This window comes from Oncorhynchus masou, chromosome 16 (genome assembly GCF_036934945.1).
Source record: "Oncorhynchus masou masou isolate Uvic2021 chromosome 16, UVic_Omas_1.1, whole genome shotgun sequence".
In the NCBI taxonomy this organism is placed as follows: Eukaryota; Metazoa; Chordata; class Actinopteri; order Salmoniformes; family Salmonidae; genus Oncorhynchus; species Oncorhynchus masou.
The window spans coordinates 7,612,453-7,640,140 of record NC_088227.1 but is presented as its reverse complement, the minus strand read 5'-3'; the positions used below and the strand labels follow the sequence as shown (position 1 = coordinate 7,640,140).

At 43.7% G+C, this 27,688-nt stretch overlaps 1 protein-coding gene across 1 annotated transcript in view; it reads right to left on the bottom strand.

The window, feature by feature from the left end:
• Positions 1 to 1,657: 1,657 nt before the first annotated feature.
• The window catches only part of LOC135557399 (gamma-aminobutyric acid receptor subunit rho-2-like), a 28,281-nt gene continuing 2,250 nt past the window's right edge, over positions 1,658 to 27,688 (bottom strand). Inside the window, exons 2-10 of the mRNA XM_064990627.1 lie at positions 19,424 to 19,533; positions 14,710 to 14,777; positions 5,056 to 5,279; positions 4,780 to 4,862; positions 4,530 to 4,670; positions 4,075 to 4,227; positions 3,689 to 3,897; positions 3,563 to 3,586; positions 1,658 to 3,438 (exon numbers count right to left, since the gene is read on the bottom strand). Of these exons, the coding sequence (XP_064846699.1) occupies positions 3,127 to 3,438; positions 3,563 to 3,586; positions 3,689 to 3,897; positions 4,075 to 4,227; positions 4,530 to 4,670; positions 4,780 to 4,862; positions 5,056 to 5,279; positions 14,710 to 14,777; positions 19,424 to 19,533 (1,324 nt within the window). The 3' untranslated portion in view covers positions 1,658 to 3,126. The remainder of the gene's footprint in view (positions 3,439 to 3,562; positions 3,587 to 3,688; positions 3,898 to 4,074; positions 4,228 to 4,529; positions 4,671 to 4,779; positions 4,863 to 5,055; positions 5,280 to 14,709; positions 14,778 to 19,423; positions 19,534 to 27,688) is intronic.

Genomic DNA, 27,688 nt, shown 5'->3' with positions numbered 1-27,688 from the left:
ATTGCCAATCCTCACTACAAATGGGCATCCAATCCTCACTACAAATGGGCATCCAATCCTCACTACAAATGGGCATCCAATCCTCACTACAAATGGGCATCCAAGCCCCCTCACCATCTGTTACTGGTTTACTGAGGACCACAGACAGTGGTCATCTGATGAGTCAACAATAGACAACATTTGTACCATGTAACAGGCATCACTGTAACATAACAGGGTTTAGCATATTGCATAAATGCCAGTTAACCAGAAACAGCAGTTGTTTATCTGCAGACAGGGGACAATGGATCAAACTGTGCTGTGGCTCAATGACAGTGATGTCATTTTTCTGCTGAATGTGTAACGAATCTCTTCTTAGCCTGAGGAGGAGTAGGAAATATCGGACCAATGTGCAGCGTGGTAAGTGTTCGTCATATTTATTACACTGAACGAAGAAAACAAGCGAATAAAGGAAAACCGAAACAGTCCCGTAAGTTGAAAACACTGAAACAGAAAATAACCACCCACAAACAAGACTGAGAAAACCGGCTACCTAAGTATGGTTCTCAATCAGAGACAATGATTAACAGCTGCCTCTGATTGGGAACCATACCAGACCAAACACATAGAAATATAAACCCAAGAACAAATCATAGAATGCCCACCCCAACTCACGCCCTGACCAATCTAAAATAGAGACATACAAAAGGAACTAAGGTCAGGACGTGACAGAATGAGTTATCCATATCACATGACATCTATGATGTTCAGTAGGTCAACCACTGGGCCTCACTTGATTGGTCAATGCTATATCAGGCATACCCTGCCGAAAGGGATATGTAGGCAATGGGCAACTGTACTGTAGCTCCATTATGTTACAATGTTATGTTGTAATATACACTGACTGTACAAAACATTAGGAACTTTCCATGACAGACTGACCAGGTGAAAGCTATGATCCCACATGGATTGTGTATGTGTGGCATTCAGAGGGTGAACAAAAGATTTAAGTGCCTTTGAATGGGGTATGGTAGTAGGTGCCAGGAGCACCGGTTTGAGTCTGTCAAGAACTGCAACGCTGCTGTTTTTTTTTCAGGCTCAACAGTTTCCTGTGTGTGTCAAGAATGGGCCACCGCCCAAAGGACATCCAGCCAACTTGGGAAGCATTGGAGACAAAGGGGGGTGCAACTCAATATTAGGAAGGTGTTCCTAGTGTTTTGTACACTCAGTGTAGAGACACATATAGCGGCTGTGTAGGTGGGGGCAGCTTAGACATTCTCACTGAGGCTAATTTGATTTGTTTGTTTGGGGATTAAACGAGCTATGAATGCTCTCTAAAATCTGGATTACAAACAGACAGATGTACATCACATGGCAAGATTGTCTCAGAAACACATTATTCTTAAAAGTGAATGCTGTATTTCCAGTCATCTTATCTCATAGTCCTTAGTAATGTTGCCTCATCCATAAGGAAACAAGGACATAATCCAGCTGGGGTTGCAAAAGTCCAGCAGCTTTCCCAAAATGCACAGGTTTTCCCGAAATCCTGGTTGGAGAATTTTTCAAATTTCCTGCTTATCAGGGAATCTTCCATCTGGGGATTTTTTGAAAGAATTTGGGAATTTTGAGTTACTGGAACTTTGCAACCTTGCCTCCAGCAATTGAAAGATAACGGTTACAGACTTTTCTTTAGATTGAGAACAGGCAAGCAAAATATGTATGGTCACGACTCATGCTCAAACACATTGACTGCAAACATGCTTTTAGCTTAAAGCCTTTATTTAGAAATCTGCTCCAAAAAAAAAGCATACATTCTAAATGTTTTGACGAGACGATAATCAGTCTACAGTAGTTGCTTGTGAACAAGCATCTGTATGAGGTGATTTGCGTTGGTTGAGCATTTGTCCAACAGGCTGACATATCTACAGTGGCAATCTGGATGCCTAGTAAATCCAGCTCATGCTTGTGGCTATCTACATACTACATACAAATACCATGTGTACTAATATACTGGTTGGATAGAATACTGGATATAAAAAGCAATATGCAGACACTTGTAATCCAAACAGTCAATCAAACAAACAAACACAAAAGATTTCGCCGTGAAACCAGTTCACTTAAGGCTGTTCAAGTTCATTACATCGTAAAGGTTTATAAGTCTTGAAAACCCCCTTCTGAGTAATATACAAACAGAAACAACTCTTTAATTGGTGGATAACATTGAGTTCCTGAAACAAGCTGAATGATAGTTCACATAAGCATTCATTAATGGTACCCACCCTCACAATTTCTGTGGCCAACCATGAAAAAACCTATTAAGCCCCATGCATGGTTTTTAACAACTTAAGGTATAATGGCATATTAGTTGCACTAAACATGTATTATGTAAGTAAATTGATAGGCCTAAAATGAATAAATAATTGAATAAATAGATCATTAATAAATAATTAAATAAATACTGAAATACTGTAATCTAAGTGAAAATCTGCCAGCTTATATAACTGTAGATTTCGATTTTTGTGTGGTTTGCTCAATCATGATCAGCTGTTAAAATAATAACACTTGGTGCATTCCTAGAAGACATGAGTCTGTGGCTGTGTTTCAATGTGCTCATGAGCAACTGATGCTTGCCAAATCAACATAGTCGATTTTAAGAGGTCAAACCCTCACATTATGGATCAAGCTTTCTGTTTTCTGCTTAAGGAAGCAAGCTTGGGCAACACTGAGTCCATTTTCAGAAGTACGTATACTGCCAGTAATACAGACACAGTTTTCCTGCTTTGACAGTGCCATGAGTATAAAATTCATCATAGTTTGTGCTTGGACCTGCGTGGTTGCGTAAATAGTTTATATAGCAAAAAAAGGAAAGCTGTACAGTTGAGTCAAGTAGTAACATGGTTGTAGCTGATGGTGAGGATAGAATGTTGTTATCCATCTAGAGATCTGTGAAAACCTTTTGTGAGTGCTGCTGGTGAGTACAGGTGTTATAAGAACTCCCATCACCTCAATGTGCATTACGGAGGTCATTACCACTTTGAGTCAATCAGTTTTGTCGGTCAGAGTTAAATAACGGTCCTGTTTCATCTGGTACAGCAACATCAGTAGATTGTCTCTCTGCTGACTCTAACAAGGCTGTCCGGGAGAGCCTCAGCAGTACACAGACCAGTAGATGAGGTTGAAAATGATGTAGGATCCAGGAAAGATCATGCGGGAGTAGGTGTCAATGGCGTGGGTGTTCTGCATGAAACTGAAGCTGCGGAAGCCCGTCTTCTTCTTGGTTGCCGCCGTGGACTCGTTGTCTAAGGAGATGTGCACCACCATGCGTTCCTGCTTCTCCGGGGGGTCCTCAGGAGCTGGGGCCCTGGTGTACCCGGCTAGGCTGTTGGTATCGGACTCGCTGTAGGTCCCGTCCGCCATCATGGTCCCGATGTGGGACATACCACATGTGCAGGGGAGCGACTGTAGGGCGGAGAGAGAGAGAGAGATGGAGGGAGGGAGAGAGACAGGTGGGTGAGAGAGAGAAAGAGAGATCAGAGTAGGAGAAAGGACTTGTAGTTCAGTGTGGTATGATGAGGACCTTTACCTGTTCTCTCGCCAGGCCTAGGGACTGTAGGACCGAAGAGAGATAAAGAGAAATAAAGAGAGATCAGACTAGGAAAAATGCTGAAAGGACATAAAGAAGAGCAGTAAAGCATAGTAAGAGCCTTACCTGTTCTCTGGCCTTTTCCCTGAGCTTCCGATCTTTCCCGTCCCTCAACGTTGTCAGATAGTTGACGGCAGCATACTCCAGCACCGATAGGAACACAAACACAAAACTGACCCAGAGGTAAATGTCCACAGCTTTGATGTAGGAAACCCTGGGCATGGAGGCGTTGACTCCAGTGATGATGGTGGACATGGTGAGCACCGTGGTGATACCTGGAGCAAAGTACAACCACAACGTCCGTGTGAACACGAGACTCAAGGAAGTATCCTCATAGATATGAACCAACCAATCCATCTACACTGTTAGAAAAAGGTTTCCCCACCACAGGGACAGCTGAAGAACCCTTTTAGGTTCTAGGTAGAACATTTTCTTCTAAGAGTGTATCTTACCTAATGAGACCCTGGCCGGGACGGCCCGGCGGTCGATCCAGAAGGACACCCAGGACAACATGACCATCAGAGTCGCAGGGAAGTAGGTCTGGAGCAGGAAGAAGAAGATGTGGCGTCGCAGGGTGAAGTTGATGTACAGACGGTTGTACCAGCCTGGAGGGAAGAAGTGAAAGACACGTGAGATATCACCAAAAATATGAAATGGGTTTTGCTTCTCTGAAGTACTTAAAGATGTATTTGTACAACAATGGACTGTATTTGGATTCAGTGAAATTGTCACAAACAAATATCCGTACAAACAGTTAGATAATATACTTCAATTTTGTTATTCAAATGAATGTTGACTTCTTGAGAAGTAAATGCTGCAACATCCAGTCATCATTTGTACACAGAATGTGTTATTTTTATACAATACATTTTCTTATCCATCCCTCAGAGATTATTTGTGGTTCTACCTGTGCTGCTGTAGAAAGCCAGTCTGGAGGTAGTGTGAAACTTCTGGATGAGGAACTGAGACAGAGAGATTCTGTCATCCGTGCTCAGGGACTCATCCCCACTCTTCCAATACAGCATGAGGTCCTCGTCCGTGTAAGCATCTGGAGACAACAGAAATGGATTTCTAATTGAAATCTGCCTAATGTACTGTACCGCCACACCAAATCCCTTCATAACACAGTGTGAGACAGTCAGAGTACCACTACTTACAGCTCTCCAGCTCTAAGGTGCAGGTCTGTGAATCCAGAGGGAAACGACTGAAGTCCATGTTACAGGCAGCAGTAACCGTCACCCTTGGGTTTCAAACACAACATCTTTATATCCACGACGACGAAAACACAAAAATGTCAACATGCTACATCCTCGTAGTTAAGTATGATTCTATGAAATGGGTAAATGTGTGCTGGGAAAATGTGGATCAACTGAGTTCTGCGCTGTCATCGTCGAAATGACACAAAACGAAGCTGCTGCTTCCAGTTTCCTCACCTGAGGCTGTAGAGCACGTGTCCATCTGGGAACACCCTGAGCATGATGTTCTCAGTGGTGGTGTCATGAATGAACGACCTCTTGGAGTGGACGAAGAACACATCAGGCACCCAGATCTTCTTGACCAGGCGCCCGTCGAACGTCATGCTCTTATTGGTTGTGCTGGGAAAGGACAGCCTCTCATCTTTCCAGTAGTGCCTCAGATACAGGGTCATGGTGAAGTCCTGCAGGTCACCGAAACATTAATTTGTTAGTTGGTTGAAGCCTTGTATAAATCCTCTGAACCCATTCCTGGATTTAGAGTTGTAGATAAAGCCGTTGATTGTATATGTTGTGATTACCAGGGTCTCACCCTCTCCCTGGATTATAGTGTATATTTATGATCAGATATACACTGAGTATACCAAACATTAGGAACACCTTACTAATATTGAGTTGCGCCAAATGTTCCCTCTAAACTGCTCACACGCGCAGTAGCCCAGAGGCTGCCCCTTCACTCAACTTTCTAGAGCAGTAGTCACCAACCGGTCGATCTCCAAGGCATTCCTAATCAATCATTTCTGTAATAAACTCAACAATAAAGCCTTGTGTTGCTATTTTCTTTATTTGTCTATTTGTCTGTTGATGGTAGGTGCAACCAATTCAGCTGCCTTGCGCATCGGGTAGGCGACCTGTTGCCATTTTTAACCATTTCATGCATCTGAAGGTACCTTCCCTGAGGGCCCAGAGAGCAAATCAAGTGCACTATAGGCCTACCACTGGCCAATCTGATGGCTCAGATTACCGTGTCTGCAGTATCGTAGCAGGCATAAAAGAAAGCTACAGCAAAATTGATACTGTGAGATTTTTAAACGGTTAAAAACATGACTAGCTAGATGCTGTGAACAAATACAGCAAAGCGATGCTGTTCTTATGAATGAGCTCATGTTTAAGTTCTTACTCATCACTGTCAAAACGTTGTATTCAATACTATTATAAGCCATAAAATGCACGTTCTTCCTATCTCCACTCAGCACTACAACAAACACTGCAGCAGTAATGAATGAGTAGGAAAGTGTATCTCTAGGCTTGTGTTGTTATTATTAGTGGCTTTGTGCCTTTTTTAATTTTGAGGACTATTTGAGTTTCTCTGTTCATGGGAGTAACTACAGTCATTTGTGCATGCGGTGTGACTCGAGTCACCATCAGCTGTAAGACTTTGTCCCTTTTTGGCCAGTGTCAGTGGAGGAAAGGGAGAGCGGCGGGATGTTGAGAGGCGGACCCTCAGTCTGCTGCTCTCTACCTCCAATGAGACTGACCATTAGATGCAGGCCCCATCAGCCCTGTAAAATACAAATAAAAAGCTCATTATTTAAATGTATGCTCTCTCAGCTGTGCCTCACAAGTAATACAACAATGGATCTATTACCGGTGTGATCATATAGCCTACCTCAAACTTAAAATGGCCCGAACAATAATTAGTAGGGCAATTTTGCACAGTTAATTTGCAGTGATATTATATTGGGCCTATAGCTTACTACACATACTTACTTGCTACAGTACTGTTTTTAATTGGTTAATATTGTATAGGCTTAAGTTTTTTAAGTAATGTTAAATAAAATTCTGAGAAGTAGATCGCGGCTTGTATTTTGATGCAGAAAGTGATCTTGACTCAGAAAAGTTGGGTGACCACAGTTCTAGAGTTTTCCCTGTTAACACTATCAGGGTTTCCCTTTACTGTGGCAATTGTGATTGAATCAACACAGTATTAACCACGATCAATGCAACATACCGAAACAAAACTATGCAAGAGATTTTGTTGTAGGCAGAATGCATCGGAGTAGCATACATTTGTCATGAAATGCCCTGAGGGAGGATTATAGCCCCCCTCCTCTCTCTCTCTCTCTCCAGTTTTATGACTTTATGACAGGTCATAAATACCTGGTAGAAACTGCCATGCAGTATTGAGAGAGTCTACCAGAACAAAGAACCTCTCTTGGCCAAACTCCTAATCCACAAAATGGGAGAATTAAACAATATTTCTACTTTTGAGAATGTGAGAATGGTCCGTGGACACTTAGAGGACAGTTATGAAGATTGTGTTTCATGTGGTGATCTCATGAAGGACAGGAAACACACATAACTGTATCTCTTAAAGTGTACATTTCCAAGCTGTCAGATTTACATCTAAATATTGTGAAACGGATGTGATTAAACAGGAAACTATTTGTGAAAAGATGTAATGTGATGGTAACCTTCTAAATGAGAGCATGGGTTTTTCATATTAAGTTAACCAAATCAATGGCCACGCCCACGTGAGCATAGACATTACGTCAGCGTCATGAACCGTCCTTTTCTCTGAAATATATAAAACCCACTCGTGGCGCAATTCACACCAGACCACACAAACCACGGTGTAAGCTAAGGTTGCAAATGGTTGAATTTCTGTGACCAAAAAATGCCGGGTGATGCTAGTGTGTGAAGTGGTTTAAACTTGAAATCTACCAAAGGATAAGTCAAATCAAATCAAATTTATTTATATAGCCCTTCGTACATCAGCTGATATCTCAAAGTGCTGTACAGAAACCCAGCCTAAAACCCCAAACAGCAAGCAATGCAGGTGTAGAAGCACGGTGGCTAGGAAAAACTCCCTAGAAAGGCCAAAACCTAGGAAGAAACCTAGAGAGGAACCAGGCTATGTGGGGTGGCCAGTCCTCTTCTGGCTGTGCCGGGTGGAGATTATAACAGAACATGGCCAAGATGTTCAAATGTTCATAAATGACCAGCATGGTCGAATAATAATAAGGCAGAACAGTTGAAACTGAAGCAGCAGCACGGCCAGGTGGACTGGGGACAGCAAGGAGTCTCTGCCTGGCCGGTTCCCCTCTTTCCACTGGGATTCTCTGCCTCTAACCCTATTACAGGGGCTGAGTCACTGGCTTGCTGGGGCTCTCTCATGCCGTCCCTGAGGGGGTGCGTCACCTGAGTGGGTTGATTCACTGATGTGGTCATCCTGTCTGGGTTGGCGCCCCCCCCCCCTTGGGTTGTGCCGTGGCGGAGATCTTTGCGGGCTATACTCAGCTTTGTCTCAGGATGGTAAGTTGGTGGTTGAAGATATCCCTCCAGTGGTGTGGGGGCTGTGCTTTGGCATAGTGGGTGGGGTTATATCCTTCCTGTTTGGCCCTGTCCGGGGGTGTCCTCGGGTGGGGCCACAGTGTCTCCTGACCCCTCCTGTCTCAGCCTTCAGTATTTATGCTGCAGTAGTTTATGTGTCGGGGGCTGGGGTCAGTTTGTTATATCTGGAGTACTTCTCCTGTCCAATTCGGTGTCCTGTGTGAATCTAAGTGTGCGTTCTCTAATTCTCTCCTTCTCTCTCTCGGAGGACCTGAGCCCTAGGACCATGCCCCAGGACTACCTGACATGATGACTCCTTGCTGTCCCCAGTCCACCTGGCCGTGCTGCTGCTCCAGTTTCAACTGAACCGCGGCCCTAGGACCATGCCCCAGGACTACTTGACATGATGACTCCTTGCTGTCCCCAGTCCACCTGGCCGTGCTGCTGCTCCAGTTTCAACTGTTCTGCCTTATTATTATTCGACCATGCTGGTCATTTATGAACATTTGAACATCTTGGCCATGTTCTGTTATAATCTCTACCCGGCACAGCCAGAAGAGGACTGGCCACCCCACATAGCCTGGTTCCTCTCTAGGTTTCTTCCTAGGTTTTGGCTTTTCTAGGGAGTTTTTCCTAGCCACCGTGCTTCTACACCTGCATTGCTTGCTGTTTGGGGTTTTAGGCTGGGTTTCTGTACAGCACTTTGAGATATCAGCTGATGTACGAAGGGCTATATAAATAAATTTGATTTGATTTGATTTGATTTGATTTGATCATGTCAGGTAGTCCTGGGGCATGGTCCTAGGGCTCAGGTCCTCCGAGAGAGAGAAAGAAAGAGAGAATTAGAGAGAGCACACTTAAATTCACACAGGACACCGAATAGGACAGGAGAAGTACTCCAGATATAACAAACTGACCCTAGCCCCCCAACACATAAACTACTGCAGCATAAATACTGGAGGCTGAGACAGGAGGGGTCAGGAGACACTGTGGCCCCATCCGAGGACACCCCCGGACAGGGCCAAACAGGAAGGATATAACCCCCACCCACTTTGCCAAAGCACAGCCCCCACCCCACTAGAGGGATATCTTCAACCACCAACTTACCATCCTGAGACAAGGCTGAGTATAGCCCACAAATATCTCTGCCACGGCACAACCCAAGGGGGGGCGCCAACCCAGACAGGATGGCCACTCAGGTGACGCACCCCTTCCAGGGACGGCATGAGAGAGCCCCAGTAAGCCAGTGACTCAGCCCCTGTAACAGGGTTAGAGGCAGAGAATCCCAGTGGAAAGAGGGGAACCGGCCAGGCAGAGACGGCAAGGGCGGTTCGTTGCTCCAGGGCCTTTCCGTTCACCTTCCCACTCCTGGGCCAGACTACACTCAATCATATGACCCACTGAAGAGATGAGTCTTCAGTAAAGACTTAAAGGTTGAGACCGAGTTTGCGTCTCTGACATGGGTAGGCAGACCGTTCCATAAAAATGGAGCTCTATTGGAGAAAGCCCTGCCTCCAGCTGTTTGCTTAGAAATTCTAGGGACAATTAGGAGGCCTGCGTCTTGTGACCGTAGCGTACGTGTAGGTATGTACGGCAGGACCAAATCAGAGAGATAGGTAGGAGCAAGCCCATGTAATGCTTTGTAGTCAGAGAACGTCATCCCCACATTGGAATGGTTACAACCCTATAGGCCATTAAACCAGACCGCAGGTAGTTGGCGACACGACTGGAAATGGTTCAACTCTGAGACTATCGATCACTACAGAATAAGGGAGAAATTCTAGACGACACAAATTACTTGTCTGCAGCTAGAAATGACGTAAACCTAGAATGAGAATACCGACAACCGCCGAATCCACTATTGTATGAGAATATTTCTGAATGTTACTCTGAAGTATCCAGTCTAACTACCTACAACCACGAAAGACATTGTGACTTCAAGGAAAGTTTATTTTATTTTAATTTTTTTTACTCCTTTTTCTCCCCAATTTCATGGTATCCAATTGTTGTAGTAGCTACTATCTTGTCTCATCGCTACAACTCCCGTACGGGCTCGGGAGAGACGAAGGTCGAAAGTCCTGCGTCCTCCAATACACAACCCAACCAAGCCGCACTGTTTCTTACACACCTCTGAGACTATCACAGTGCAGGTGCATTTATACGGAGACTTGATTACACACAAGTGGATTTTATTTATCATCATTTGTCATTTAGGTCAACATTGGATCATTCAGAGATCCTCACTGAACTTCTGGAGAGAGTTTGCTGCACTGAAAGTAAAGGGGCTGAATAATTTTGCACGCCCAATTTTTCAGTTTTTGATTTGTTAAAAAAGTTTGAAATATCCAATAAATGTCGTTCCACTTCATGATTGTGTCCCACTTGTTAATTCTTCACAAAAAAATACAGTTTTATATCTTTATGTTTGAAGCCTGAAATGTGGCAAAAGGTCGCAAAGTTCAAGGGGGCCGAATACTTTCGCAAGGCACTGTAGCTGATTCATTATGGAAACCAGGGTTCGTGTAGATAACTAAGAATTGTACAATGTTTGGAATTAGACGAATGAGGTAACAATTAATAATTCATAAATAGAATACTGATTGATTAGATGTGAAAATATCTGAAGAGTCGTTTCGGGAAATAGAGACTCTATAAACATTTTCCCATGGTGCCCCGACTTCCAAATTAATTAAAGTTTACATTATTAGTTTAATCACGTAATAATAATTACACATAGAGAATTAATTTGATAAAATAACAGTCTTCACATTTAATGATAGTCACAGACACGATACAGTGCATTTGGAAAGTATTCAGACCCCTTGACTTGTTCCAGATTTTGTTATGTTAAAACCTTATTTTACATTTTTCAGACCCTTTGATATGACACCGAAATTGAGCTCAGGTGCACCATGTTTCCACTGATCACCCTTGAGATGTTACTACAACTTGATTGGAGTCCACCTGTGGTAAATTCCATTGATTCCAATTCCAGAGTTCCTCTGTGGAGATGGGAGAACCTTCCAGAAGGACAACCATCTGTACAGCACCACCAATCATGCCTTTATGGTAGAGTGGCCAGACGGAAGCCACTCCTCAGTAAAAGCCACGACAGCCTGCGTGGAGTTTGCCAAAAGGCACCTAAAGGGCTCTGACCACGAGTCTGATGAAACCAAGATTGAACTCTTTGCCCTGAATGTCAAGCGTCACATGTGGAGGAAACCTGGCACCATCCCTTTGGTGAAGGCTAGTGGTGGCAGCATCATGCTGCAGGGATGTTTTTCAGCAGCAGGGACTGGGAGACTAGATGAACGAAGCAAAGCACAGAGAGATCCTTGATGAAAGGTCCTGTGAGCTCAGGACCTCAGACTGGGGTGAAGGTTCACCTTCCAACAGGACAACGACCCTAAGCACACAGCCAAGACAACACAGCTGTGACTTCGGGACAAGTCTTTGAATGTTCTTGAGTGGCCCAGGCAGAGCCCGGACTTGAACCCAGTCAAACATCTCTGGAGAGACCTGAAAATAGCTGTTCAGCGATGCTCCCCATCCAGCCTGACAGAGCTTGAGATGATCTGAAGAGAAGAATGGGAGAAACTCCCTAAATACAGGTGTAGCGTCTTACCCAAGAAGACTCGAGGCTGTAATCGCTGCCATAGGTGCTTCAACAAAGTCCTGAGCAAAGGCTCTGAATACTTATATAAATACGATATTTCAGTTTTTATTTTTAATACATTTGCTAAAATGTCTAAACCTGTTTTTACTTTGTCATTATGGGGTATTGTGTGTACATTGTGTGTAGAAACAATTTGATACATTTTTGAATAAGGCTTTATAAAATAACAAAATGTGGAAAAAGTCAAAGGGTCGGAATACTTTCCAAATGTATATGGATCCATGCCATTTACTTTGAACTGGATTGTGCTTACAGCATGAGCAGTCGTGAGTAGATGCGCTTGTTTTGAGATCAAAGCCAGAGCTGCATGTAGCCAAGAGCACAAAACATGTACATTTCTAGATATCTTTGAAAAGCGAGTCGGGTAAAGAGCTTTTTTGTTGTCTTAAAGGGGCAGTGTGTATTTTGAGACAGGCTTGAATAAGCTAAGTAGCCAATAGGCAGGGGGTAGCACAATACTTCTGTTTCTCTGTAATAATGGTATGACAATATTAATGCATTTTATTTTGTAAAGTGGTTTCTTGCATCAAACATCACAACAGAATTTTCAGTCACCAAGTGAATAAACAGGTTGATGTCCTGTAAGTTTTTTTCAAAAGTGTCATGGAATGTAGGTCTACATTGAACAACACAAATCGGCTGCTACTGTAGGCTTAATGATAGAACAGCTATTTCCATTTTAAAATGTTATGGGATGCATTTTCTCCATTGTTTTTGATGGTAGGCAACTCTGGTAGGCCTACATTATTATTATTATTATTTATTTTTGAATTTTACCCCCTTTTTCCCCAATTTCATGGTATCCAATTGTTTAGTATCTTGTCTCATCGCTACAACTCCTGTAACGGGCTCGGGAGTTGAAAGGTCGAAAGCCATGCGTCCTCCGAAACACAACCAAGCCGCACTGCTTCTTAACACAGCGCGCATCCAACCCGGAAGCCAGCCGCACCAATGTGTCGAAGGAAACACCGTGCACCTGCCGACCTGGTTAGCGTGCACTGCGCCCGGCCCGCCACAGGAGTCGCTAGTGCGTGATGAGACAAGGATATCCCTACCGGCCAAACCCTCCCTAACCCGGACGACGCTAGGCCAATTGTGCGTCGCCCCATGGACCGCCCGGTCGCGGCCGGCAGCGACAGAGCCTGGGATCGAACCCAGAGTCTCTGGTGGCACAGCTAGCACGGCAATGAAGTGCCTTAGACCACTGCGCCACCCGGGAGGCCCTGGTAGGCCTACATTATGATCAAATAGCCACAGTAGCCTATATAGCCACTGTTAAAACTAACTGAAAGTGGGTACAGTCTCAGTGTTCACAGTAAAAGCGCGCTGGACGTTGCACAGGATTTTCACAACGTTCAAGTTTGCGCTCAACATTTGCCCTGAGAACAGCCTCAATTCGTTGGGACATGGACTCTACAAGGTGTCGAAAGTGTTCGACAGGGATGCTGGCCCATGTTGACTTCAGTGATTCCCACAGTTGTGTCAATTTGGCTGGATGTCCTTTGGGTGGTGGACCATTCTTGATACACAAGGGAAAAGCAGCATTGCAGTTCTTGACACACTCCAACTGGTGCTCCTGGCACCTACTACCGTACCCAGTTCAAAGGCACTCATATCTTTTGTCTTGCCCATTCACCCTCTGAATGGCACACATACACACTCCATGTCTCAATTGTCTAAAGGCATAAACATCCATCTTTAACCTGTCTCCTCCCCTTCATCTACACTTTTTTAAGTGGATTTAACAAGTGACGTCAACAAGGGATTATAGCTTTCACCTGGATTCACCTGGTCAGTCTGTCAAAGAAAGAGCAGGTTTTCCTAATGTTTTGTACACTCAGTGTATGTCCCTAGTACGAGCAGGGAACATATTATGTCATATTATGTCCAGAGAGGGCAGTCAGAGTTGACATTAGTGATGATCCTTTCCCTTCCTCTCTGCCTCTTGATCTGTACATGTTGCTAGGCAAAAGGGTCTATTTCCTGCCGACTACACCACTGCATCCACCACAGCAGATCCCCCCCTTTTCCATTCACTTCACAGCATTACACTATGTATTAGATCAGTAATAATACAACTTGAAATAATAGCACCAATGAAGTAATCAGTACCTTTGTCGTTACATACAACGTGTGTATAACATCACATTTGGACACATTCAACAAATATTAGTCCACTGTAACATTGCATAATGATATTAAAATGGTTGATATGGATGACTGAACCTTTGTCCTCCATCAGTCTGGCATTAAGGACAGTCATAGTCTGAAAGCAATAATTTGCCCAGTATATTTTAATACAATTATATACAAACATTGAAATGCTCACATAGAGGCTTACAGGACATCAGGATGGCAGTTTGGCTCCAATTTATAGCTTAGGACAGCGGGCCCATGTTATTATATTACTGTGGTGGAACATGGTCATTTGCAAGGTCATTTTGAAGACAAAACATTGTTTTTAGCACTGTGCTCCTATCATTTGGATTATCTGAGAATACGAGATTAAGAAGCATGACCAATATAATTCATTTGAGTTCATCAGCTCCAAAACAGTGCCCCCCCCCCTCCCAAAACAGCTTCACAGTCGTATTTACTTATTAGCAGATTGTGAAGGATATGTTCATTTTCTTTGGTTCAATGGAAGTGGTGGGCTGCACAATCATTGATGTTACCGACTCTAAAATACTTTTATTTAACACTGACGGGTGTCTCTTTATTTGTTATAGGAATGGCCTGCATCCCATTGCGTTCAGCAGTCGTTGAATTTAAACGCCGTATCAACAAAAACCTCTTCAAATGTTCCACTGATCTGTAGTAATAACGGTTCAAGTTCATTGAAATGTTACAAGGTTTGATGTTTGTATGATTATCACTTCACTTACCATGTCCACCTCTGATATACTGTCCAAACTCTCCACCTGAACATCCACCCCTACAGGGACAGCAGGGCCTGCAAAACAACAGTCACAAGAAGGAGATTATTTTCCTTCTTCTTCTTATATTTCTGAGGATTCTGTTTCAGGTGGAAAGACAGTTTCCCCTTGAGAGTAGCCATAATCACAAAACATGATTTAGGGTAAGCTAGAGTGAAACAGAACAATTCTACTATACAGTGCAGTAAAAAAAAAGTATGTGAACCCCTGCACAAATGTTGTTGTGTTGAGTCTGAAATGTTGACACTTTCAATTGTTACCCTGTGAAGTAGGCTGTGTAGATCAGTAGAAAAATACATTGAACGTGTCAACATTTCAGACAAACACAACAAAATGTGAAAACTGTGCAGCACTATTCTACTAGTGTCGATTTAAAAAATAGATTCTCTGTCTGAGATGGACGTCTTAACTTGGATTTCCTTCCGCCAGTATAGAGGCGCTGATATTTCCTCCGTACTTCTTCCTTGTTCTGTCTAGTAGGTTACTTTTCCTTTCATCACTACCACAATCCCAGAAAGATTTGGTATTACACGGTATTACAGCTACAGATATCTTCAGCTCATTTTTTAAAAACCCTTTCGTTTCAGTATTGAGGGCAATACCACACACTCGTGTTGAAGTATTCATTTGATTGAAGTGGATGAGTCTTGAGTGATAGATTTGGGTTAGATTTTTAGGATTTGCCAGGATATTGAATCCAAATAACTCCATATAAGGTCATGTTTATTTTCACAGCACATACATTCCATGAATCAGTTCTATATGCAATTATATGGCACACAGTTTCATCCATCCCATGTTAAAGGTTCACATAAGAAGCGCAAGTAATGTATAATACATATTTGTGTGTTATGCATTGTGGGTAATGTCCTGATCGCCTGCCATTGTCTAATTTAGCAAGGCCCAAGGGGGTGTGGTATATGACCAATATACCACGGTTAAGGGCTGTGCTTGGGCACGACACATCGCGGAGTGCCTGGACACAGCCCTTAGCCGTGGTACATTGACCACATACCACAAATCCCGAGGTGCCTTAATTGCTATTATAAACTGGTTACCAACGTAATTAGAGCAGTAAAAATAAATGTTTTGTCATACCCGTGGTATACGGTCTGATATACCACGGCTATCAGCCAATCAGCATTCAGGGCTCGAACCACCCAGTTTATAATCTGTGCTAGCTGCTGTAGTACCAGCCTCTGAACCCTCATGTAATCGCTAGTAACTAAAGTCTCCTTTCACTCAGCCTCCCCTCGCCTGTTGCCTGGAAGAGAGGATATTAACTCCTCGCCTTGTGCCAGCTGGGTGCGCTGTCATCCCTCGCTCACACCATATGCCATCCATCAGATCCTAAACTGGGACCCAGGCCCCAGCTCCCCTCCCAGCACCTGTGCGGACAATGCTGCTCGCCACACCTGCCAGCTGCTGGGAGAAAGGCCTCCCATAGCCTCTACCCCTGTAATAGATCATGCTAGTGGGGGATTGGGCTGTTATTTAAGAAAATGTTTATCTTTCATTCATAGTGATTACATGTGCTCTCTCCATCTGCTCCTCCTGCCATTGCGGAGCCACTGGTTATTTTGTAGAGGCTATGGGAGATGTGATCTTGTAAAAAGACCACTGCTGAGAACAATCATTATGGGTCATTATGGGGTCATGTCCAGAGGACGGAGCACTGTGTGTTTGACCTTTTCACAGTGCGTTTGACCTCCAACTTAAATTCATATCAGTTTCCCTGTTCCCCCTAGCAGTTACTTGTTTGTTAAAGCTCTCTTAAAACATATTCTGATGATGCAAATCTTAAATGTTCAATCAGAGCCATATAATGTATCAATAACTGATCAGATCACAGCTCTGTGTGATCGAGAATGTCATCGGAAATTGTCTGAACTACTCAGCCTCTTCATAGAGTGGGTCCTTAGTATGGTCTGGTAAACAGTTGTCAGTGGAGCACATAAGTAGAAAAATCTATGTTCTGTGCGGATTCATTGAGTCATCAAGAACGTCTCTGTTAGAAGTCAACATGACAGAGGGAGCTATTCCTCAGCCAGCATAAAGACTTCAAAGACACAGAACCCCCCCCCATGGCAAATCAGTTGATCAGCAGCATCTCAGCAGTCTATTTTCTCACATACACAGACCCCCCCCCATGGCAAATCAGTTGATCAGCAGCATCTCATCAGTCTATTTTCTCATACACAGACCCCCCCCCATGGCAAATCAGTTGATCAGCAGCATCTCATCAGTCTATTTTCTCATACACAGAACCCCCCCATGGCAAATCAGTTGATCAGCAGCATCTCATCAGTCTATTTTCTCATACACAGAACCCCCCCCATGGCAAATCAGTTGATCAGCAGCATCTCATCAGTCTATTTTCTCATACACAGAACCCCCCCCCATGGCAAATCAGTTGATCAGCAGCATCTCATCAGTCTATTTTCTCATACACAGAACCCCCCCCCCATGGCAAATCAGTTGATCAGCAGCATCTCATCAGTCTATTTTCTCATACACAGGACAACCGCTAGCTATCCGAATCTCTGCACAGCAAAATGATGTAACCTTCCCGTAAAATACCAGCAGATCAGGAAAGATCACCAAATCTGTCATAAGACCTTAAATAGACATGACATGAATGCTGAATGGGGGGAAAAAGCCCTTTCATCTATCTCACATAATGACACTGGAGTGCTCCCCTTTTAGCAATTGTAAATCAACTATTGGTAGCACTGGCAGATTAAGGCTAGCCTATGCATTAGACACCACTGCTCACTCCTGAAGGAAATCCCCAAGATGGAATTGCTTTGGCTGATGTTCTTCGAAATCATAGGAATAAAATGGGGGGGGGGGGGGGACAAGCTCTCTCTGTAACGCAAATTTGATTAAATGGTGGTCCCATGTGGCTCAGTTGGTAGAGCATGGTGCTTGCAACACTAGGGTTGTGGGTTTGATTCCCACAGGGGACCGGTATGTAAATGTATACACTCACTACTTGCTGTAAGATCGTGAAGCTAGAACGTCAAATTAAAGCCATGGACAGGTCTTTACACGCCTCGGATGGTGTTTTCTACCCAATGGGAGATGATTCAAATACTTTGTTTTTATACTTACGTTTATCGGTAAACCTCGGGACATTTGAACTTGCTGTACTGTGTGACAAATATGACATTCACTGCAACAGCAAATCTCCATGTCTCCGTATCCGAACGTTGTTTAGACGGTGGATTTTCAAACAGAAACCAGTCAGGATCCAAACCTCCAAGGATCCACAGAATGGAATATTCATGGTAGTTTTGTGCAGACAACTGACATGGAAATAAAAGTGAATCTCCTTTTCTCTGCTATTTATAAAAGTTTAAATGGTAATTGAGCAGCAGGGGTTCCCTACAGTCATAACCTGAAACACATGGGAACAGCTCTAACCTTTATACTGGGGATATTTACAGCCTTCTCCCCATAATGCCTTCCCACCTGCAGAGCACTGTATGCATAATGCAAAACCTCACATACTTGTTGTCTCTGGAAAAAAAAACTACATTCGCACAGCCCTAATTCTAAACAAACAATTAACTTTTATCTCTCTGTGAAAATTATGCCACACAAAGCTGTTCATTGTGTGCAATGGGACAATGCAGTTGCTCCTTCCCAGTGGGATTTCTCTGATTGTGTTTTGGAAAGAGACCTCATGCTGGCACGCCACAATGTCACACAGATAACATTCCTCCAGTGAGCGGGAAGCCGCTGTGTAAGAGGCTTTCACTTGTGCGCCTGCTTCCGTTTGAAGCTCGGGAAGAAAACCTAGCCACCGCTATACATCTCCCACCCAAATTAATACAGACAGTTTTCACAGGCTTACACAAGTCAACTTTTCATAATGTTTGTATAAGACAGACAATTTGAATCTCCCAAAGCTCTCTATTCCGGGACACGAGGCTGTGTCTGCGTGTCCATTTACAGATACACTGAAGGGTTTTATGTAGGATCCCCTATTTGAAATTCTTTGTGTCTGAGCTGCCACTCAAGTTCAGTAACACTACATACAGTACATTATTCACCAGGGAAATATGCAGCATCCCATTTCATGCATTTCAAAAGCTCCTCCTATACCTGCCTTACACTTTGGCAAACATGTCAAACCAGGTGTGGATACCGAATGGATTGCTACAGAGGAATTCATTCTCAAAGTGTCATATCTCACTAGCTCCTATGTGTATTGATATGAGACTACTTCTTCACACAGATGTACGTTCTCTGCTGGACATGCTTCAATGCCGTTCAAGATCTCAACCAGAGTAGCACCACTCCAGTCCCCAAGGGCCACAATCATGCTGAGTTTTTCCCCCGTTCCACACTGGCACTTAATTAAAGTTCAGAGACATTCATTGGTTGCCCAGAGAGGTCACAAGAAGGGCCACAATCTTGCTGTGTTTTTCCCTCATTCCACACTGGCACTTAATTAAAGTTCAGAGACATTCATTGGTTGCCCAGAGAGGTCACAAGAAGTACACACATGGAAACAGACATACACTGCGGCCCTCAAGGAACAGTTTTGCACCCCTGATCTGAACAGTGATATCAGGGCCCCTTTCCCGAGTTTAGAAGGCTCTGGATTCTACTTTTGTTAAATCAGTCAACAAGATGTTTAGAACCATGTCCTTACCTGCAAAGGCAGGTCTCATGGTGAAATCATGGTCATCCACTCGCAGCAGGTTGTCCGTCTTCAATTTGCGAGATTTGGTGTTATCAACCATCCGTTTTCCAGTCAGGGGACTGCAAAAGAAAACGGCAATCAATAGGCTACTTCTGAAAATATTGGTGGATAACAGCTATCTGTCTCCATCCAGTCCTTACTCCTTACAGAGAACCACCCAACCACCTTTAAAATGACCTTCAAACCACAACAGTCAGATTACGAAAGGAACAGGGCCCGAATTTGGAACAGGGCAATTCAGTTAAGAATTTGTTCTTAACTGAATTGCCTAGTTAAATAAATATATAAATAGCCTAAAAAGTGAGCAATATTATAAACAAGCAAAGCATGGATAGGCCTACATTTCTAAAATAAAACTCGAGATAATAATAATCTTAATTAGGCTAAATATTGACATCACGTTCATGTACAGTGCCATGCGAAAGTATTCGGCCCCCTTGAACTTTGCGACCTTTTGCCACATTTCAGGCTTCAAACATAAAGATATAAAACTGTATTTTTTTGTGAAGAATCAACAACAAGTGGGACACAATCATGAAGTGGAACGACATTTATTGGATATTTCAAACTTTTTTAACAAATCAAAAACTGAAAAATTGAGCGTGCAAAATTATTCAGCCCCTTTACTTTCAGTGCAGCAAACTCTCTCCAGAAGTTCAGTGAGGATCTCTGAATGATCCAATGTTGACCTAAATGACTAATGATGATAAATACAATCCACCTGTGTGTAATCAAGTCTCCGTATAAATGCACCTGCACTGTGATAGTCTCAGAGGTCCGTTAAAAGCGCAGAGAGCATCATGAAGAACAAGGAACACACCAGGCAGGTCCGAGATACTGTTGTGAAGAAGTTTAAAGCCGGATTTGGATACAAAAGATTTCCCAAGCTTTAAACATCCCAAGGAGCACTGTGCAAGCGATAATATTGAAATGGAAGGAGTATCAGACCACTGCAAATCTACCAAGACCTGGCCGTCCCTCTAAACTTTCAGCTCATACAAGGAGAAGACTGATGAGAGATGCAGCCAAGAGGCCCATGATCACTCTGGATGAACTGCAGAGATCTACAGCTGAGGTGGGAGACTCTGTCCATAGGACAACAATCCGTCATATATTGCACAAATCTGGCCTTTATGGAAGAGTGGCAAGAAGAAAGACATTTCTTAAAGATATCCATAAAAAGTGTTGTTTAAAGTTTGCCACAAGCCACCTGGGAGACACACCAAACATGTGGAAAAAGGTGCTCTGGTCAGATGAAACCAAAATTGAACTATTTGGCAACAATGCAAAACGTTATGTTTGGCGTAAAAGCAACACAGCTCATCACCCCGACCACACCATCCCCACTGTCAAACATGGTGGTGGCAGCATCATGGTTTGGGCCTGCTTTTCTTCAGCAGGGACAGGCAAGATGGTTAAAATAGATGGGAAGATGGATGTAGCCAAATACAGGACCATTCTGGAAGAAAACCTGATGGAGTCTGCAAAAGACCAAGACAATGATCCAAAACATAAAGCAAAATCTACAATGGAATGGTTCAAAAATAAACATATCCAGGTGTTAGAATGGCCAAGTCAAAGTCCAGACCTGAATCCAATCGAGAATCTGTGGAAAGAACTGAAAACTGCTGTTCACAAATGCTCTCCATCCAACCTCACTGAGCTCGAGCTGTTTTGCAAGGAGGAATGGGAAAAAATTTCAGTCTCTCGATGTGCAAAACTGATAGAGACATACCCCAAGCGACTTACAGCTGTAATCGCAGCAAAAGGTGGCGCTACAAAGTATTAACTTAAGGGGGCTGAATAATTTTGCACGCCCAATTTTCCAGTTTTTGATTTGTTAAAAAAGTTTGAAATATCCAATAAATGTCGTTCCACTTCATGATTGTGTCCCACTTGTTGTTGATTCTTCACAAAAAAATACAGTTTTATATCTTTATGTTTGAAGCCTGAAATGTGGCAAAAGGTCGCAAAGTTCAAGGGGGCCGAATACTTTCGCAAGGCACTGTATGTGCAATCGATAGACCTATCCAACCTGGTCCCAGAGCATTTCGTATTATTCTGTACGTAAATCCAAGACACTCAATGTAGTATGATGTGTTACATAGGGTATGGTAACATAAGACAGATGGTTACTTAAGGGAAAAACAAAAGGATGGTGGTTGGTAGGGATGGGCATGTAACACGAACATCTAGCAACCCAAAGGTTGTGAGTTTGAATCTCATCATGTAAAATTTTAGCTAATTAGCAAATACTAACTACTTTTTAGGTATTTAGCATGTTAGCTTACCCTACTTGCTAACCCTTCACCTAACCTTAACCTTAAACCTTTTAGCTAACCCTTCCCCTAACCCTAACCTTAACCCTTTTAGCTAACCCTTCCCCTAACCCTAACCCTAAACCTTTTAGCTAACCCTTCCCCTAACCCCTTATCCCTAACCTCAGTGCTTAATTTGTGAATCGGGAGGTGCCGGAACAAAACGTGTGTGTGTGTGTGTGTGTGTGTGCCTTGTGTAAACGCATTTCATGCAATTCTACTTCATTTTACATGACTGGAGATGTTGGCAGAATCTTTTTTAATACTGAACAAATGATCAAAATGGCAGGCTACTTTGACACGGACAAACTGGGAATCTGAGATCAATAAAAACCACCTTGTCTTGAACCCATCAATAATTGCCTAGGTGTGTTGAGACACATGTTTTAGGCTGCAATATGAGGACTATCCTGACTCTTTACTGGGCACCAATCCACAACTAGGCTATTTAAAAATAAATAAACTGTTGATCCTCTGAGGCTAAATAATAGGCCTTCTTGTGGTGTAGTAGACTATTCTGAATTATTTCATTTATTTCTGAAGATGTATTTAAATTGATCCGGGGTGCTGCAGTTCCTTCAAAACCCTTCTGGCGAGTAAATAAATGATTGAGTGCAGCGCTGGCTCATGTCTATCAGAGTAGAGAGGGTGAAAGATCATATAAAGTTTATCTCATTCCAGTTCAAATCAAATCAAAAGTCATATGCGCTGAATATAACAGGCGTAGTAGACCTTACGGTGAAACGCTTACTTACAAGCCCCTAACCAACAGCGCAGTTTCAAAAAATATGGATAAGAATAAGAGAAAAGTAACATCGTAATTAAAGAGCAGCAGTAAAAAATAACAATATATATACAAGGGGGTGCCGGTACGGAGTCAATGTGCGGGAGCACCAGATAGTTGAGGTAGTATGTACATGTAGGTAGAGTTAATTAAAGTGACTATGCATAGATGACAACAGAGAGTGACAGTGGTGTGGAGAGGGGAGGGGGGAGGAGCAATGTAAATAGTCTGGGTAGCCATTTGACTAGATGTTCAGGAGTCTTATGGCTTGGGGGTAGAAGCTGTTTAGAAGCCTCTTGGACCTAGACTTGGCGCTCCGGTACCACTTGCCGTGTGGTAGCAGAGAGAACAGTCTATGACTAGGGTGACTGCAGTCTTTGACAATTTTCAGGGCCTTCCTCTGACACCGCCTGGTATAGAGGTCTTGGATGGCAGGAAGCTTGGCCCCAGTGAGGTTCTGGGCCGTTCGCACTACCCTCTGTAGAGTCTTGCGGTCGGAGGCCGAGCAGTTGCCATACCAGGCAGTGATGCAACCAGTCAACCATACTGGGTCCTGTGTGGCTCAGTCGGTAGAGCATGGCGCTTGCAACGCCAAGCGTCGTGGGTTCGATTCCCGCTGGGGCCACCCATATGTAAAAGTAGTGGCCCCAGCCGACTTGTAAGTCGCTTTGGACAAAAGCGTCTGCTAAATGGGATATATATATACTCTCGATGGTGCAGCTGTAGAACCTTTTGAGGATCTGAGGACCTATGCCAAATCTTTTCAGTCTCCTGAGGGGAATAGGTTTTGTCATGCCCACTTCACGACTGTTATGGTGTGCTTGGATCATGTTAGTTTGTTGGTGATGTGGTCACCAAGGTACTTGAAGCTCTCAACCTGCTCCACAGCGGCCCCGTCAATGAGAATGGGGGCATGCTCGGTCCTCTTTTGCCTGTAGTCCACAATCATCTCCTTTGTCTTGATCACATTGAGGGAGAGGTTGTTGTCCTGGCATCAAATGGCCAGTTCTGACCTCCTCCCTATAGGCTGTCTCGTTGTTGTCAGTGATCAGGCCTACTACTGTTGTGTCATCGGCAATTTTAATGATGGTGTTGGAGTCGTGCCTGGCCGTGCAATCATGAGTGAACAGGGAGTACAGGAAGATGCTGAGCACCCACCCCTGAGGAGCCCCTGTGTTGAGGATCCGCGTGGCGGATGTGTTGTTACCTACCCTTACCACCTGGGGGGCGGCCCGTCAGGAAGTCCAGGATCCAGTTGTAAAGGGAGGTGTTTAGTACCGGGGTCCTTAGCTTATGATGAGCATTGAGGGCACTATGGTGTTGAACACTGATCTGTAGTCAATGAATAGCATTCTCACATAGGTGCTCCGTTTGTCCAGGTGGGAAAGGGCAGTGTTGAGTGCAATAGAGACTGCATCATCTGTGGATCTGTTGGGGCGGTATGCAAATTGGAGTTTGTCTATGGCTTCTGGGATGATGGTGTTGATGTGAGCCATGACCAGCCTTTCAAAGCACTTCATGGCTAGGTTAGGAAGGTTACCTTAGTGTTTATGGGCACAGGGACTATGGTGGTCTGCTTGAAACATGTTGGTATTACAGACTTAGTCAGGGAGAGGTGGAAAATGTCAGTGAAGACACTTGCCAGTTGGTCAGCGCATGCTCAGAGTACACGTCATGGTAATCCATCTGGCCCTGTGGTCTTGTGAATATTGACCTGTCTAAAGATCTTACACACATCAGCTGCGAAGAGCGTGATCACACAGTCTTCCAGTACAGCTGGTGCTCTCATGCATGTTTCGGTGGTATTTGCCTTGAATCGAGCATAGAAGTAGTTTAGCTCGTCCGGTAGGCTCATGTCACTGTGCAGCTCCCGGCTGTGCTTCCCTTTGTAGTCTGTAATGGTTTGCAGGCCCTGCCATATCCAACGAGCGTCAGAGCCGGTCTAGTACGACTCAAACAAGCGTTGCCTGTTAGATGGTTCGTCGGAGGGCATAGCACGATTTTTTATAAGCTTCCGGGTTAGAGTCCCGCCCCTTGAAAGCGGCAGCTCTAGCCTTTAGCTCAGTGTGGGTGCTGCCTGTAATCCATGGCTTCTGGTTGGGGTATGTACATACGGTCACTGTGGGGACGACGTCATCGATGCACTTATTGCTGAAGCCAATGACAGATGTGGTGTACTCCTCAATGCCATTGGAGGAATCCCGGAACATATTCCAGTCTGTGATAGCAAAACAGTCCTGTAGCTTAGCATCTGCTTCATCTGACCACTTTTTTATTGATCTATAGTGGTGCTTCCTGCTTTCATTTGTGCTTGTATGCAGTAATCAGGAGGATGGAATTATGGTCAGATTTGCCAAATGGAGGGCGAGGGAGAGCTTTGTATGTATCTCTGTGTGTGGAGTACACGACGGATCATTGCTTTATTTTTAAAGTCAATTAAGAAACACATTATTATTTACAGTGACAGCCTAGGAACAGTGGACTGCCTTATTCAGGGGCAGAACGACAGATTTTTACCTTGTCAGCTCGAGGATTCAATCTAGCAACCTTTCGATTACTGGCCCAAAGATCTAACCACTAAGCTACCTGCCGCCCCACAGTTATAGGTTCCATCTCTAACAGGAAACCGAGCCCAGAATGAATAAGAGTAAGAACACAGACTTTACAACACATGTGTGACTTTTTTAAATATGATCAATTGGCAGGAAATCTGAAACCAAGATATGGATGTTGCGCAATGGACTAAACAGCAATGGAAGTTATGGTTAACATTCCTGGGCCAGGTTTCCTGATAGTGATTGAATTTAGGTTTACTGGTGTTTAAACAATGCATCATTCCAGACTGGTCTCATAGACTAGATGTAACATAGTAAACGTCAATCCGGGACACCCAAATTAGCATGATGTTATGTTTGGTGTGGTTACATAAGATACAAGGTTACCTAAGGTAAAAACAAAAAGACGGTGGTTGGTTAGGCTGACTCTGGATGGCTGGACAGGCAGACGGGCAGGCATATAATACAAATGTCTAGGAATCCAAAGGTTGTGTGTTCAAATCTCATCCTGGGCAACTACTTACTGCGACTTAGTGTGTTAGCAAATGTTAGCCACAACATGTTAGAATTTGTAACATTTCATATGTTTAGAAATGTTGTAACATATCGTAGATTTCGCTAAATTGTACAATATCATACGAATTGTAATTCGTAACATACCATCCAAAATGGATGATCCACACATTAATAGGAGGCCAAAAAAGCATCAAATGACGTAGAGCTGTTCTACAAGTAGTCTGAGGCAGGCATTAGATTACAAGCGTTTCCAAGTACAATGTTAATAACGATGGTTTTAGGAAACAGATCTGAGATTTAGCGATGCTCCTTCGAAGGTTCTAACGATGAACTTAGCCTTAAGATGCTTTTGGGAAACCGGGCCCTGACCTTAAAAAAACATTATTTCTGTCATGTTCAAGGTGTGGTGTCGGGTGTTTTTTTAAAATCAGCATTGAGACTTGAGCTTTACTGTTTATGGGCCATTTGTCTGCATGAGCATAACCGCAATGTGTGTGGGTGTATGTGCCCTCAGAGAATCAGGAGAAACATGCTTTGCTGTCAAAGTGAGTTTATCTAACCCACATGATACGTTTGTCGTTTGAGGATAATATGGGTGGAAGTTCGTTTCCATACTCTGTAAACATTATATGTTCTGTGGGTATAAAGTTAAGGGAAGACAGGGAAGACTTCCGAACAGACTCCCATCTATTTAGGCATTTTGCACCAGTTTCAAGGGCAGGGGCGGACTGGCCTTTTGGCATTTCAAGCAAATGCCAAATGGGCTGGTCCATTTTTAGCCCAAGACGGCATGTCTAACTTGGGTTTGTAGCTCCAAATTTGGTTTAGGCTAATAATGAGAGCCTCATGGAAAGAATTGGGCCTGTGTTGGGGCCGGTGTGGGAGCGTCAAGGAAAGGAATGGGCCGGTGTGTTAGAAATGCCAGGGCCAATTTCTGTTCAAGGCTCTCCCAAAATAGAAGGGGTTGCAATTATTGAGTAAATGGAGGCAAATTAGGCCATCAGACAACCAATTAGACCGTGCCAGCCTTCGCAGTGTATCCAGGTATGCACACTTGGTGTTTATGATTTTGCACAATTAACCTTTGTGTTGTCTTAAAGGGTAAAACATGACCAGCCACTATGTTTAACAGCAGAGAAAACCCCAGAAATGATATTTTTTCAACTTGAAATTGGATGACTTTTTGTTTACTAATGGGGAATGCAGTCAGAGGCTATAAAGGTGCTGCAGATGACAGTCTCCCCAGTTCTCTCTTTGCTGAAGCCATGAGTGCACGTACAGGTAGTAAATCAGATTTGGAGGGTTTCCGTAAATATGGAGACAACTGGAAAGGGATGGATGAGATTGACCTGCGTGCCTACATTGGGTGTGTATAGGTCCCGAGGCGAGTCTACATGTAGTCTCTGCAATGCAGAGAGTGGAAGGGCGATTTTCCATGCCACGATGCAACTGAACGTCTTTCACACATTCTCAAGAATGTTATGATTTGATAACCATGAGGCAAGACCTGCAAGTCTGGGAGAAGTGGGTGGAGCATCTGCCATACCTCTACAACCCTGGGCCTGAAGTAACAGTGGATGAGCAACTGGTTCCATTCAGAGGTACATTTTTATTTTCATATCTGTAATGTAAGTGATTTTCAGTGTTAATTTTGTTATGTATTGCTGTAATATCCTTGATTTATGTGATTGTTTTCTGTGACACTGATACTAATTACTGATAGTAATCTCTTTTGCCCAGCAAGCCAGCAAAGTATGGCATCAAGATATGGGTGGCCTTTGACGCACAATCCAGCTACGTTTGGAAGATGCAAGTCTTCACAGGGAAGCCGACCACCAGAGGCCTGGAGAGGAACCAGCGGATGTGGGTTGTGCTTGATGTCACAGATGGACTGAGGGGGCACAATGTCATGTGTGACAATTTCTTCACCTCTTATGAACTCAGTCAGCAGCTCCTGAAGAGGAAGATCACCATGGTTGGCACAGTTAGAAAGAACAAGCCTAAGCTCTCCCCTGCACTCCTCACAACAAGGGGAAGAGAG